Here is a 15,282-nt window from a genome sequence, read left to right on the forward strand (position 1 = left end):
AGAAGATAAAGTAGAATTAAAATAGAATAGAAAGTGCTAGAGTTAGAGGGTCAAATAAAGGTGGAACAGATGTGTTTTTAGTCGTTTCTTGAAGATGGTTAAGGACTCAGCTGCTCGGATTGATTTGGGCAGGTCATTCCACTAGGAGGGAACAGTTAATGAAAAAGTCTGTGAAAGTGATTTTGTATGCATAAATCAATGTTGGTCCCTTTTCTCACAGTTTTGACTCAATACATTGCATTCAAGAAAGTAACCACATATTCTGGACCAAATATAGTTCAGCATAAAAGAACCCATTATAGGTCTGATTTTTGGAGGGCACATGTCCTTCTCAATGTTTCTATGGTTACGGCCCATTGAATTAAGTGGGTTTAGAATGTAGCGTTTACATAAGATGCCCATATGTGCTGTGTTGCTAAGTCATTAACGATAATGCATGGAAGTCTGTTATTTTATAATGGTCATGTACCCTTTCTAACATAAACTACCTCCAAACATTTTTCATAGGGTCCAATGGAGATGAATACAGCAAGAATGGCAAAACAACAACGGAAACCATGACACTGAGGAAAGAGGGTAGGGGTTATGTACTTTACTTTGATTTCAAGGGGACACTGCGGTATTAACATGAACCCATTTAGTGATGAACTGATATATAAGCCGATTAATTGGCCGGTGTTTGGCTGTTTTGAGATTTTTTTGACATTAAAAACACAGTGGTTCCTCCTGTCAGGTCCAGCTTTTATAAACAGCCTTATCAATGAATAATAAACATGTTCTTTTGTGAAATTCATCTTCTGAAAGTTAATAAAAAAGGCACATTAAGTTGAACAGAGCTATTATTTCAGTGTCATAGGCTGAATTCAGGTAAATATTGGACTGCCACTAGTAGGAACTACTTAAACATGTTTAGAAACATTTGAGTTTTCAAACAGGAAGCTTCAACACACAAAATTAATTTCTCTTTGGAGAAAATTACTGTTTAAAAACATTTCCTCTAGTTTTACTTTTCGAACAAAGCTAATTTGTCCCTATTATTTGGTATGCTTTTGTAGATATGTCCATCTTCGGTCATTTTCCTGGGCACGATGACTTCTATTTGGTGGTTTGTGGCCATTGCAGTCAGGTGGTGAAGCCTCAGGCGTTCGAGAAGCATTGCGAGAGGAGGCACGGCCCTCTGGGTAAGCTCTATGCACACCTCCGCTCCACCCCACCTCCACCTCAGCAGCATAGATCCCGTCATGGACACACCCCGCCTTCCCACGGAGCCTCCTCTTGGAGTGGCAGGAACCAGAATGTCGGGCCGCTGTGGGCATCTCCGCAATCTCCCTCAACACCGCCTCAGTTCAGACACACGAAACCTCCGAAAGATGGAGTTTGGTAAGATTTACTAATCTGATCTTGTTTGTTCATGTTAAAAGAGGGTCTAATGTGTTCTAACACAGCCCTGCATCTTAAAAAAAAATCTGCTCATTTGCAAAAAAGGCCTAATTTTACCTAAATTGATGTTCACATTTTTTTTCACTCATCAAAATAACAAAAGTGGTAAAATGTCAAAAGTTCAAAACATTTTAATGACAAAAAGAGGTATTTAAAATGTGTCCTTGCACTTACAATCTGGAAAAATAGGATTAGGCATAAAATGTCTTTAGAATCATTCATACATATGAAAATCGGATGATAATTGATTTGTTCAATTCTTAGATGATTTTGATTCTGTAGACAAGTTTTTGTTATATTTTTAGTTGTAACCTGGCTTAGATGAAGACCGGAATCATGTCTTTATGGCAGTTTTTCTGGTGATCAAGTGACAATACAAGACTTCTTCACTTAGCAAATGGTTGTCGGAAGCAGAAACAAAGCTACAAAATGCATTGTATTTTATGAGAAAGTATGATGTGCTACATCAAAACGGGCACCATTTTTGGAATCCGCACCTCAAAATTAGTAAAAAACAAGTATTCATTCAGCAAATATGATGCTGGATGTTGTAATCTGTGGTTATTAGAATCATATACAATATATATATAATTTATATATGATGATCTTTCCACCCACCAGGCACTCACCTTCAAACTCGGGTCATTCAGAATCAGCTGTTTTTAAGCAGCCCCCTCTCATCGAACCCACGCGGAGCTCCCCTTCCCCTACTCAGAGAGACCCCCCATGGCCACATGGAGGCCCGTCACCCAATCGGCCTTCCTCAACCGAAAGGCCTCAATCCCAAAGAGGCGAGGCTGCCTCGCCCCCTGTCGCCTCTGGACACCTCCGTGGGTCGAGGACGTACAAAATGGTCTCCAGTAAGTCATTACTGAGGCCCTTCATATCCATTGCTCCAAACTAAACCTATATATTATGCAGTTTAGATTTGATAATCAACATTAGACTACATTTGCATTAGATCCAGATCAGTTTTTCATAATATGCCATTCTTATGTATACAGATTATTCAATAATTTGTTTACACGCATACACACACACACACACATATAAATAAATATATATATATATATATATATGTATGTATGTGTGTGTATGTAGTATATAATAGTTGTTAACTATTTTTAAGACATAATATTATTGAATTTTATTTTATGACTTTCTTGGTTTCTGAGGTTTCATACATGTAGTAATGTGTATAATCTACCCAGTATGTTATGTTTTTGATGATAACATGCTTTTCTCGTTTTTCCACAGAAAAAGAATGTGACCTTGACAAGCACTGTGGTGTGTTGGACCCCGAGAGAAAGAAAGTTTGTACTCGACTTTTGACTTGCAATGTGAGTTGACCACCACTTCCACCTATCACCTATGTTATTATCAGTGTGCAATGTTTCAAACTCATAGTGAATATGTCTTAAGTACTGATCTTTATTCTGACAGAATATTCCAGAAAGCAGAATTGTTGCATCTGATGCTTTTTGCTGTCCTGTAGTAATAGTAGAAATCTATCTAACCTTCAGAGGGTTGAAGCCATTCACTGGATGCTGGTTTCAGTGTGTACACAGACAGGAAGTTCAGTGGACATGACATACAGGAAGTTGGGAAGGGATTACAGGAAAAGCCTCAGTGACTTCAGGTTCTTGTTAAATCAACAGATATTGGCTGTCTATAGGGCTGGTAGCTAAAATGCAAATATGACAATATATAAAGAGCAATAATTTCATTTCATACTGTTTTTTTTTATTTACTAAAACATTGTAATAGATAAGACATTCTGCAAAGGAAGTTGCATGAGTAATTTTGAGTGATAAATGGTAATAAAAGACTAAATATTTGACTATTTGATTGATAAAATACTATTGAGACATCTCTATATCCGTTAGATTATGAAGCTGTCTTTAGGGTTACTAAAGCGTATTAAATGGCCTAATAAAAAGTGTATTAAAACCATTGCAATATTTAAAATTTTCCACCTCAAAGTTATTGTGAGTATTTGATATCATGCATGTTTTGTTTGTTTTTTTGGTTAAGAAATAAAGGAAGAATAAATGTCTTGCTTCACAGCTGGATGATGTTCAAAGTCTAGGGCACGGTGCTCCACAAGTTTTATATAAAATGGTTTTTGGGTCACAAAGTGAGAATAACACATTGTTTGCTTTGTGCAGTCATAGGGGTGAGCACTTCTAAATTATTTATTACAACTACACAGTCCCAAAGGCTTTCCAGTGCTTAATATTGCACAAAAGCCAAAACCACAATGCATAATGAAAGTACTTACACTCTCACCAGATATGTTTTATGAATGATGTAATTCACAGAAAATGTGCTGCAAGACTTGTCCAAAAAAAAAAAAAAAATCATCTCTTCTCCAGATTATTCCATTCATCAGCGCAGGAAGGTGCAAGGCAGGAGTAAAAACTTTGACCAGCTGGTGGCAGAGCTGAAGATGAGCTCGAAGGTTCGTGATTGGGTATCTCAGGCCCCAGAGAGTTCAGCTGCTCCGACTGTAAGCCCAGAACCTCCCAGAGATTCACCTGCACCGCCTCTCTGCCGGAGACCTCTGACGAACAGCCCTGCATTTAGGTTAGAAACGTCAATGAAAAAAAATCAAGAGAAACTATTTTTTTTATATATATATTTTTTATTTTGTTATTATAATTTGATATAAATTATATAAAATATATTTATAATTTATTATATATATTCAACTACTAAATATTTTATGTGTGCATGTGTATGTGTATATATATATATATATATATGTACATTTTGTGTTTGCGAATAGTTACCTGTAGTTTGCTGGACATCTTAACTGTCTGTCTGTTTCTGTTCATCTGTTTGTGTGGCAGAACACCCACATTGTCTGAAAGTTTGGAGGAGGATAAACCCCACGTGGAGGATGGCAGCACCCGGCCACACTCTCCTCTCACCCAGGCCCACATCTCAGGTGATGAGAGCGAAGGAGAGGGGAACGATGACCTCGCAGACTGGCACTCGACTCCATGGCATCCCAAACCAGCCGCGGTACAACTAAACACTTCCACAGTGTCATCTAGCATTACCTTTGTAACTGCATAGTTGGCAAATGAGCTTCAGACATGACATTGTCTGTGGTCTTTAAATGACTGTGACTCTTTAAACAATCTTAATTGAATGAGACAGAGCGTCAGTATTAATCCTTGGCCTTTCCCCAACAGCTTTGTTCATTTGGGAGTCATTCTCTGGGTCACGGTGTCTTCACTTTCGATCGACGGTTGCACCATCTACGGTCTACCATGAGTGTCATGGTGGAGAACCACCTCAGCGCCCATCTGTGGAAGTAAGAACCACTTGACTTATATATGTCCTGTCATAAATACAAACAGTGGGGTGATGATCTCAACAAAAAGCTCAAAAGCAAGCACGGCTTCTGTGTAAATCTCCAAAATCTCACAAAACTCGTCATGTGATTTTTCATTGTTGCATAGTTTTTTTGTTTATTAAGGACTTTTTTTCTCGAATTTGTGTTATTGTTATGAAAATACATACATATCTGTATATACGTATATATATATACATATACATATACATACACATACATATACGTATCTATACATACATTTTTACAAATAATTGTTTTATAGTAACTTCAAGTAAAACAACAGATGCATTACAATAATACGAATTTGGAGGAATGTGCTTAATTTTTATTAAAATACACAATGCAAAAAAACCAAATGGTCCTAAAAATCTTACTTTTGTCATTTGATTTTGGGGTGGAATGTGAGCAGGACTTGTTCTTGACAGGTTTCGTAAGATTCACTCACAGATCACATACTCTGAGCCTGTGCCAGGATCCACTAGCATTATCTTGTTTCTTTCTCCAGGGTAGCTCTAAGGTTACTCCAACTCCATTAGCGCTTCAGTCCCTAACAAAGCTTGTTTCCTTTTGACAGCTGTGTTTTTACTTCCTGCACTGCATGTGAAAGTAAATGTTTTGTCTAACTACCCCTAATTCCTCTCCTACTCACAGAAAAATACCTCAAGTATCAGATCCTCACTCCCAGAGTCCCCCAGCCAAGCCTGCAGCCGTTCCTGCCTCTCCTTCCTCCATTTCCCAGCATTCCAAACAGAAAGCAGGAAGTCACAACTCAACTTCTCTCAAGACTTCCTTCTACTCTTCCCACGGACCAGGCAAGGAGCCAAACCCACAGAGTTCCTCGACCAGCAAGGCTTACGGTCAGTCTGAGAACTCTGGGGGTGGCCAGTCCACAGCTCCCCCATCTAAACTCGGTCGAGCTCCCACTCAATCAGGCCCCGGTCGGCCCAAGAACTCTACTGGCCGCACCACCAAACAACAGCTGCGTCTCAGGGAAGCAGAGCGGACGACCACGCCGGATGCCGCTGCACTGCGCAAACGGAAAGCCTCTTACGACGAGTCGGACACTGTCAGCCCGGACAAGAATTTCGTTTCTCAGAACAAGGGGCGGCCCCTCATCAGCAAAACACCGCCGTCAGCCTCTCACGGACAAACCAACGGCTCGCTTTCGCCGGGAAGCAGGCCACGTCCCCAGCTCGCGCCCTCTGATCCCCACACGCCATCCTTGTGGGCCTTTAAGAGGACTCACCTCCCGGCCCACCATTCGCCCCCCGACTCTGCCCCACACAGCCGAGGAGTGGACTCAGGACTGCATGGCAGGGTGGCCAGCTTTGATCACAAGGGTTTGGGGAAGAAACGCAAGAGCAGTGGCTCCTCTCCACCCTCCAAACCCCACCGGCTCCCCACTTCCCCACATTCCGGTTTCTATCCCTGGAAAGAAAGCAAAGGGGCGGGACTCTCCATAGGAGGGGAAAAGAAACTCAGCACACAAAAGGTGAGCAAACATTTAGTTTTGTTAAAACGAACTTAATACTTAATATCTCTTTCAACTGTAACTCTCAAACAATAGTAAACTGCATAAAATTGTGTATATATATATATATATATATATATATATATGTATATATGCGCAGGGCTGAGGAGTAATGGAATACATGTAACGGCGTTACGTAATCAGGATACATAAATCTAGTAACTGTAATCCGTTAGTTACATCAAAAAACAAAGTATTCAGATTACAGTTACATTTACTAAAAAGTGGGAATACTATCAGGTAGGGCTGGGCAAAAAAATCGCGATTTTGTGTAGCTTGTCGGTGATCTACGGCTCTGTGTCGTAAATGCCGCTCCATCTGAAAGCACGTGCTGGAGATTTACTACTAATCACCAGAAGCGGCTTTACTGACAAGATTCGCATGAAAATCGCATTCGATTTTTTGCACAGCCCTACTATCAGGATTACATTTGTTTCATTTAAAATTAAATAAATGAGTATTTTGACATAACACTATATATTTACTGGTTCTGTTGACACATGTTGACTCACGTGAGCCACCTGCTGGTGCGTGCGCAAATAACACCCATCTGCAATTATTCTCCTCAAAGGCGGGATGACTGACAGATGCTGCTACAGTAAATTAATTACGATGCTTCCTGCTGTGAAAAACTTTTTCATGTCTGGAAATTTCACAGTTATTTTGTTTTCAAAGAGGATAAAGGAAATAACATGGTTGTAAAGCGTAAGCTATGCATGAAGACTCTTGCTTTAACAAAGGCTACTCAACCAACTTGAAAATTTGCAGGTACGACTAGCATGGAAATCATCATGTTAGCTAAAATTTAGTGTTTGTTAGTGATTTAAAATTCCATGGTGTGCATGACTGCAGGTGTAAGTTTTCTAGCGAAAAATGAGCCTGAAAATGTAGAAATTACATGAGTCCCCACACCCCGGATCAGTCAATGAAATAAAGAAAGATAGCATCTCACATGCATTTCAACATGTAGGCTTATTTTAAAATAGACAAATATGTATATGGTGTAAATTTTTAAATGTGTATAATCTATTTATTTTTACTTGTACATGTTAAAGTAATAAAAATAAAAGTAATCCAAAAGTAATCAGATTACATTACTTTTATATTGTGGTACTTGGATTACGTTAATGAATACTTTTTTAATTAAGTAATTTGTAACTGTAACTGAATACATTTGAAAAGTAACCCTCCCAACCCTGTGTGTGTATATATATATATATATATATATATATATATATATATATGTATCTACCCCAATCGCGATTTTGTGTAGCTTGTCGGTGATCTACGGCTCTGTGTAGTAAATGCCGCTCCATCTGAAAGCACGTGCTGGAGATTTACTACTAATCACCAGAAGCGGCTTTACTGACAAGATTCGCATGAAAATCGCATTCGATTTTTTGCACAGCCCTACTATCAGGATTACATTTGTTTCATTTAAAATTAAATAAATGAGTATTTTGACATAACACTATATATTTACTGGTTCTGTTGACACATGTTGACTCACGTGAGCCACCTGCTGGTGCGTGCGCAAATAACACCCATCTGCAATTATTCTCCTCAAAGGCGGGATGACTGACAGATGCTGCTACAGTAAATTAATTACGATGCTTCCTGCTGTGAAAAACTTTTTCATGTCTGGAAATTTCACAGTTATTTTGTTTTCAAAGAGGATAAAGGAAATAACATGGTTGTAAAGCGTAAGCTATGCATGAAGACTCTTGCTTTAACAAAGGCTACTCAACCAACATGAAAATTTGCAGGTACGACTAGCATGGAAATCATCATGTTAGCTAAAATTTAGTGTTTGTTAGTGATTTAAAATTCCATGGTGTGCATGACTGCAGGTGTAAGTTTTCTAGCGAAAAATGAGCCTGAAAATGTAGAAATTACATGAGTCCCCACACCCCGGATCAGTCAATGAAATAAAGAAAGATAGCATCTCACATGCATTTCAACATGTAGGCTTATTTTAAAATAGACAAATATGTATATGGTGTAAATTTTTAAATGTGTATAATCTATTTATTTTTACTTGTACATGTTAAAGTAATAAAAATAAAAGTAATCCAAAAGTAATCAGATTACATTACTTTTATATTGTGGTACTTGGATTACGTTAATGAATACTTTTTTAATTAAGTAATTTGTAACTGTAACTGAATACATTTGAAAAGTAACCCTCCCAACCCTGTGTGTGTATGTATATATATATATATATATATATATATATATATATGTATCTACCCCAATTAGCCAATGGCGATTCAATTGCCAAGGTGTCCGTAGAGGGTTGTGAATTTTTGATGAATGGATTTTATAATACAAACAGCAATGTCTAACATTTTACCATATTTAGTGCAACACTTTTATTTGTTCCCCACAAAAGTTTTTTTCACTAAATTTTTGGATTTCTAAAATTATTGTGCACTGATTTTTCTAGAATAACTTTTGCTGCCGAATTATCCACTAACCTAGTTTATGATACATTTTTGTCATAGATTATAAATATACACAGGCCTATATTTTTTCATATTTATTGTTTATTTTATTTTTCTTTATAATGAAGTAGTCTGTATCTAGTAGATTGTGAAAGAATGATTATCAGTTCCACACACAGAGATATATAAATTCTACATTTATTTAAATGAGGGAAAAAAACTTCACTGGTATCGGTATCGGCCAATACGAACCCTAGGTATCGGAATCGGTATCGGAGGCAAAAAAGGCGGATCGGAGCATCCCTAATTTTTTTTCCAGTTCTGAAAGCATAGCCAAATTAAACACAATTACACACAATGTGAGGGTTCATGTTAATATGAATAAGAGTGAATTCTGTGGATCTTAAAAGGATCTGCATTGTAAAAAGGTGATGAGAAACACACACTACTGTTCAAAAGTTTTTTTTTTTTTAAGAAATTAACACTTATTCAGCAAAGTTGCTTAAGATTGATGGTTACTAAAATATAAATGCTGTTCTTGTAATCTTACTATTCAAAGGATTTTAAAAAAATTGATCAGTTTCCACAAAAATATTCTTTTGTTCTTTCTATTAATTATAGAATCCTAAAACAAAAATGCATCACGGTTTCCACAGAAATATTAAGCAGCACAACTTTGTTCAACATTGATAATAAGAAATGTTTCTTGAGCAGCAAATCAGCATATTAGAATGATTTCTGAAAGATCATGTGACACTGAAGATGGGTATAATATTAGGCAAACATTAATGTTAACATTGTTTATCATAGTAATTGTTCTCTGTTGCCTTTTTCAACAGCCAAAATTGCACCACTGAGAGTGCCAGCCTTACAAGCCTCTAAAAGAGCGAGCCCTACGAACTCTACCATATAGAACTATGGACGCAGGACTCCGCATGTTTGACTGACTGTTTGAACTGTGTGTGTGTGCGCACATGTTTAGCTATTATGAATGTCTATCTGTGTGTGTGTGTGTATGTGGAGGTGTATGTAATGAGACGGGGGAGTGAATTTCTCTGTGAATTCAGAAAATACCTCAGAATCTACTGAATAATGCTGCTACCTAAATGTTGTTTATAAAATGGATTAAAATATTCTTTATACTCAGCACTAGGTCCTTTTTTATTATTATGACATTTTTTTAATTGATAAATGGGTGAATTTGACGAAACCTGTCATTGTGACATTTTATTTTCATGACGACATTTAAGCATACATTTTCCAGTCTTATTACAGTGATTTTTAAAAATCCTCAAAGGTAAATATGACGTTTTAGGGAAAAATAAATTCTCATTCTGTCTTAAAAAAAAATTATTTTAATATATGAAATCTCACCAAAAAAAAAAAACTCACAAAGCATGCATGTATATTTCACTCAGTGCTTTGTTAAATAGCTGACTAATATATATGTTGTGTGCATTTTTGTGGTATTTTACTCAGTTATTTTAAAAGTGCTTGCTGCATACAGTTTTTTTTTGTAGTGATGTTTGGCCTCTTATTGACTGCAATCTCTATACATTTATTTTTTTTAATCCTTATCAAGTAATCATGAAGGACTGGAAAAATAATGGAAATTAGTTTGTCAGAGATGTGGAACTCATAACTTAAGAGCACCACACTTCTTTTTTTTTTTTTTTTTTACAAGGACAATATTTGCAGTAACTGTCAAGATGCTCAAACCAGAGTTTTTGTTTTTTTTTGACAAAAGTTGGTTTTGTGCGTGAAAACGGGTCAGCTGTTCGTCATTAGATATCTCCCTGCTCTGTTTCTCTCACTTTAAAATGTCTTGCGCATGCGTAAGTACTGTCCTATCCTGGCAGAAGCTTAGCTCATAAATAATTAAGTAGATTGCAGTTACGTATCGTGTGTACTTTGAATATAAAGAAGGCTGCTCACCTATGGCGAATACTTGGCTATTGAATATTAATGTAGTCGTGCTCTCGTTGCTTGGTGACCTTCCAATCGCAACTGCATGGCTCCTGAATATTAAGAGCCCATCCTTTATCGTAGTAGGATTCCTATGCAGGAAATGCATTTCCAAGTATCACTGTCACACGAAAATGGCACCGAACAGGACTAACAACTTTCCTACCGCAAGTTTAATTTTATAACCAAGAGAGTTCATAAGTTGAAATCTATATGCGTTTCGGAACTAAAAATCAGGTTTTGTGAAGCTCAGTAGGAATGACACCTGAGATACGTTTTCTATTGAGTAATTTAGGCGTAAATGTAAAAATCTGAGTTCCTGAATGAACTATCAGGAATGGCGAGGGGGATGCGCTCGTCTCTGGATGTTGAGTACAGTGCGGTGGGAGAGGGGCTCGGGATGCGGGAGTTCTGGCTCTATGTGTGGCTGCGCAGACTGGCTGTGGTCGCTGCGCACATCATCTCACTCGGCCTGGTCATTCTCACATCCATACTGTCCAGACCAGGAACAAGTGAGTCTTTTCACTTCTTTCGCACATTTCTACAGCTCTATGTACATGCAGATAGATATACGGCGCCACTTTTAGATGTTTCCTTTACTAAAAAGTACCATGGTATAGTGATGGTATCAGATGTCGTGGAAATTCAAGTGATATTTGCATGGTACTTAAAAAAAAATACCATGGTACATGTCCAAGAATATGATAGTACTGTGGCAATTTATGGTGGTGTTGGCAATATTTTATAAACTTTTATAACTCATATAAACACATAAAAGTGCCTGACAGATTAGTAGCAAATATGGACCTGCATTGATTTATAAATATGTATGAATATATAGAAATGAAAGGGCTTTGTCATTTCTACTCCAAAAGTAGCCATTTCTATAACAAATTAAGAAGTACCTGGGTTTTCAGACATGTTACCATGGCAGTACTGTGTTTTGGAAGTGTAATGTTGCAATTGTAGGATATTGTTTAAAGTACATTGGCGTACCATGGGTTATGAATACAATAATCAGTCATTACCATGGTATATATCCAAGTACGGTGATATTACAATGATTTTGGACATTTGTACTTGTTTTTGACAGGCTGTACCATGATAATTTAATAGTATCTTGGAGTATTTAGTGTATATATAGTAGAATAGTATAGTAGAGCAAGATAGTATTTTGGAGTATGTATGAAAGTACAAAAAACAAAACATGGTATTACTATGTTTTCAGACATGTGCCGTGGCAATTCTATAATATTACCATGAACTAATGACATTAAGCATATATGTTTTGGTATTGATAAAATGAAAATTAATATAAAGTATTTCCAAATATTATAAATCCCTATTTTTCTTTAACTCCTGTGTTTATTAATTTCAGGTCTCTTCTCATGGCATCCTGTCTGCATGTCACTTGGGGTAAGTTTTTATACATTCAAATACACAAAATATTATACAATGTATCATATTTTCAGTCATGGGTTTATAAAAACCTATAAAAACTCACCCCTGGAGTTTTTAATAATGCATTGTGTCTCTGTGATGTTCAGCGTCTCAGGGAATGAATAAAATATGTCTTTTGTAAATAATGAATTGAGTGTGGTGAAACACAAAGACAGTGGAATTATCCTCAGCTGCTTTACCGTCGGAATCTGATTACATTCACCTTGATGACAAAGATAACACATTCTGTACTAATAATGTGAGATGACCTGACAGAGGTCAGTCTCAGATTTTGACCCATGGACAGTATAGGAAATAGTCTATGATTTATTTTATTCTCTATACAGAACAGTCAATCAAGAGCAAGTCATCATATACACAACCATTCAAAAGTTTGGGGATTTTATTTTTATTTTTTCATACAAGTTAATTTATTTTTAGCACAGAGGCATTAATGATAAAAAATGACCGTAAAGACTTTTACATTTTTGCAAAAAATTCTGGAGAAAAATTCATCACGGTTTCCACAACAATATTAAACAGCACAACTGTTTTTAACATTGATAATAAATGTTTCCTGAGCAGCAAATCAGCATATTTATGATTTCTGAATCAGGATCATGTGACACTGAAGACTGGAGTAATGATGCGGAAAATTCAGCTTTGCATCACAGGAATAAATCACATTTATACAAAACAGTTATTTTAAAAAGTGATCATACTTCACAACGTTAGTGTTTTTTTATTGTATGCTGATGAACTAAATGCAGCCTTGAAATTATTAATAAATAAAAAATTAAGAGACTTTTTCATAAACATTTAAAAAACCATCCCAAACTTTTGAACAAAGTATGCATACGAAGTATGCAAGTGCTCATGGTTGTGACATAACATTTTTTTTTTTTGCAGAAATCACCTATTTTGCTGCCCAGTCTCAGTAACTCAGAAACTTTAAATTGTGAACATTGTCTATATATATATCGAACAATTCTGTTTTATGTGTCCACTTCATGAAATTATTACAAAGCCTTACTATTTCTCTCTTCTGTTTTAGTTTTGTCTGTGCATGACACAAGGGATCCTGCTTTTCTCCGCCGAAGGCAGCCCGTTCTGCTTCAAATCACGTAAGTGGAAGGTCCGTCTGCACTGGTTTTTCCAGGCTGTGCTGCTGGTGTGTGGAGCTACAGGATTCAGCTTCATGGTGGCCAGCAAGAACATAAAGGAGCATCCGCACTTCACTTCCTGGCACAGCCTGCTGGGAGTCGCTACAATGGCCGCTATCGTGCTGCAGGCGATCTGCGGCGTCTTTCTCCTCTTCCCCAAACTCATCAGCACTCACTCGTTTCCTCGGTTGAGACTGTATCATGCCACCTGCGGTCTGGTGGCCTACATGCTGGCCACCATCACCGTCATGTCAGCCATGTTTACAGACTGGTTTCAGGCATTGGTAAGAGGCACAATCTGGTATATATTCCTACTCCTCCCACTTTTTCCCGCCTTGGTGGTGATGAACCAAATCACCAGTGCCTTCCTGCTCAAAAAGAAGATTACTAGCTGAAAACTAAAGCCTCAAATTAGAGCCTATTTAGGGATCTGGACTATAGTAGGCTTTAGAAGCAACACTACTCTAAGGATGTGATGACATCAAAAACAGCACAAATTTTGACATTTTAAATGATGTACACTCACATAAGATTCGACTTTGTCCCAAATTATGTGTACTTGCAGTTTTGTAGAGGTACAAGCAGCTGAAATAGAGATGCTTTTCTATGAAAAATGGTAAAGGATAAACATGCATCCAGGCCAGTAGGGGTCAGTATAAAGTCCAAGAGCAATATTGTGTTATAAGACAATAAATCACAGCCAGCAAAATGTTGCGTCTGAAATCGCACACCGTTCGAGTCGATACTAGTAGATTTGAATTTGATGTAGGTACTACACCTTTTGATGTACTGTTTTTCACATACTATATAGAAGGGAATTATCCGATTTTGGACGCATCCGAAATAGCATACTGGCCTACTTTATAGTAGGTGAAAACAGTATGTGAGTAGTATGTCTGAATCCACAGTTTTCATAATACAGTAGACAAAAACTGCCTGGGTGACCTACTACTTCCGGCAAGATTCTGAATTGCGCATCTGATGGACACTTTACTATCCCATGAGGCCACGGGAGACAATTTGTGAATGACAATGAAGCAAGGCAACTGACTCTGGTAGGTCACATGATAATGACGTCCAGGTTACATTCATACTATATAGAACATACTTCAAAATAATGACCTCCTCAGTGAGTATGCGATTTCAGACGCAGCCCAAACAGCATTTTTGTGCCCTTGAAGTACACTTTCGGTAAGAGGAGTGATCATATAGTATTTCCAATGAAATTGAGTGACTATAGACAGTTAGAAAGTGTATATAGTGATTTTAAGGAACTAAATTTGCTGTTTATGATCTAGTGACTACTTGTGATTTATTCTGAAACCTCAGGTAATTTCTTTCAGATTCAAATTGGGATTTTATTTATAAATTGTTCTTGTTTCCAAGGCCTCTACCCTGAAAATATAGTTGCATATTTTCAGTATTTACACAAGTTCAGTTAAAAACAGGAAGAATGCTTGACCTTCATAGTGAGTCTGGTGTACTGATGCTCACTATCGAATGATTTTGCCCTTAGTGCACATTTATGTATGTTGACTACTGATATTCTGCACTTGAGGACATGCTTTAACATTATAAATGAGTAATTCTATATTTACATATTGTTTTGTAACTGAATACAAGCAACTGTCTGTGCTTTGCACAGGATGAATTTTATGTGATAAATTGAGAACTGTTTTTTGGTGTTATGTTACTATGCACTGCTGAATAGGGAGCCTTGCGGCACTCTGGGAAAATGAACAAAATGCCGTTTGCATTGCAAGAATAAGCTTATTGTATTACAGTAAGCTCGGAAATGTTATATACATCATTGTCGTGTTCTTCTCTTCTTTTAACCCCGTCTGTGTGAGTTTTGCAATATTTTAGGGTGTTGTAATTGAGTTTGTTCATGTTGCAGTATTTGGTTGTGTGCCTTCATCCACAGAACTGGCTGTA

General features: G+C 37.2%; 2 protein-coding genes across 2 annotated transcripts in view; both read left to right on the top strand.

The window, feature by feature from the left end:
• LOC107685990 (ataxin-7-like protein 2) overlaps positions 1-9,921 on the top strand; it is an 11,130-nt gene extending 1,209 nt beyond the window's left edge. Inside the window, exons 2-10 of the mRNA XM_016482774.1 lie at positions 508-576; positions 1,056-1,380; positions 2,062-2,300; positions 2,698-2,784; positions 3,816-4,026; positions 4,293-4,467; positions 4,641-4,762; positions 5,456-6,296; positions 9,619-9,921. Of these exons, the coding sequence (XP_016338260.1) occupies positions 508-576; positions 1,056-1,380; positions 2,062-2,300; positions 2,698-2,784; positions 3,816-4,026; positions 4,293-4,467; positions 4,641-4,762; positions 5,456-6,296; positions 9,619-9,636 (2,087 nt within the window). The 3' untranslated portion in view covers positions 9,637-9,921. The remainder of the gene's footprint in view (positions 1-507; positions 577-1,055; positions 1,381-2,061; positions 2,301-2,697; positions 2,785-3,815; positions 4,027-4,292; positions 4,468-4,640; positions 4,763-5,455; positions 6,297-9,618) is intronic.
• Positions 9,922-10,879: 958 nt separating this feature from the next.
• On the top strand, positions 10,880-14,727 carry cyb561d1 (cytochrome b561 family, member D1). The gene is made up of 3 exons (XM_016482773.1): positions 10,880-11,256; positions 12,123-12,160; positions 13,239-14,727. Exons 1-3 carry the CDS (start codon positions 11,082-11,084, stop codon positions 13,740-13,742), a joined length of 717 nt encoding a protein of 238 aa, XP_016338259.1. The 5' UTR covers positions 10,880-11,081; the 3' UTR covers positions 13,743-14,727.
• The last annotated feature ends 555 nt before the right edge of the window (positions 14,728-15,282 follow it).

The sequence above is a fragment of the Sinocyclocheilus anshuiensis genome, unplaced genomic scaffold (assembly GCF_001515605.1).
Source record: "Sinocyclocheilus anshuiensis isolate Anshui unplaced genomic scaffold, SAMN03320099.WGS_v1.1 scaffold465, whole genome shotgun sequence".
Classification (NCBI taxonomy): domain Eukaryota; kingdom Metazoa; phylum Chordata; class Actinopteri; order Cypriniformes; family Cyprinidae; genus Sinocyclocheilus; species Sinocyclocheilus anshuiensis.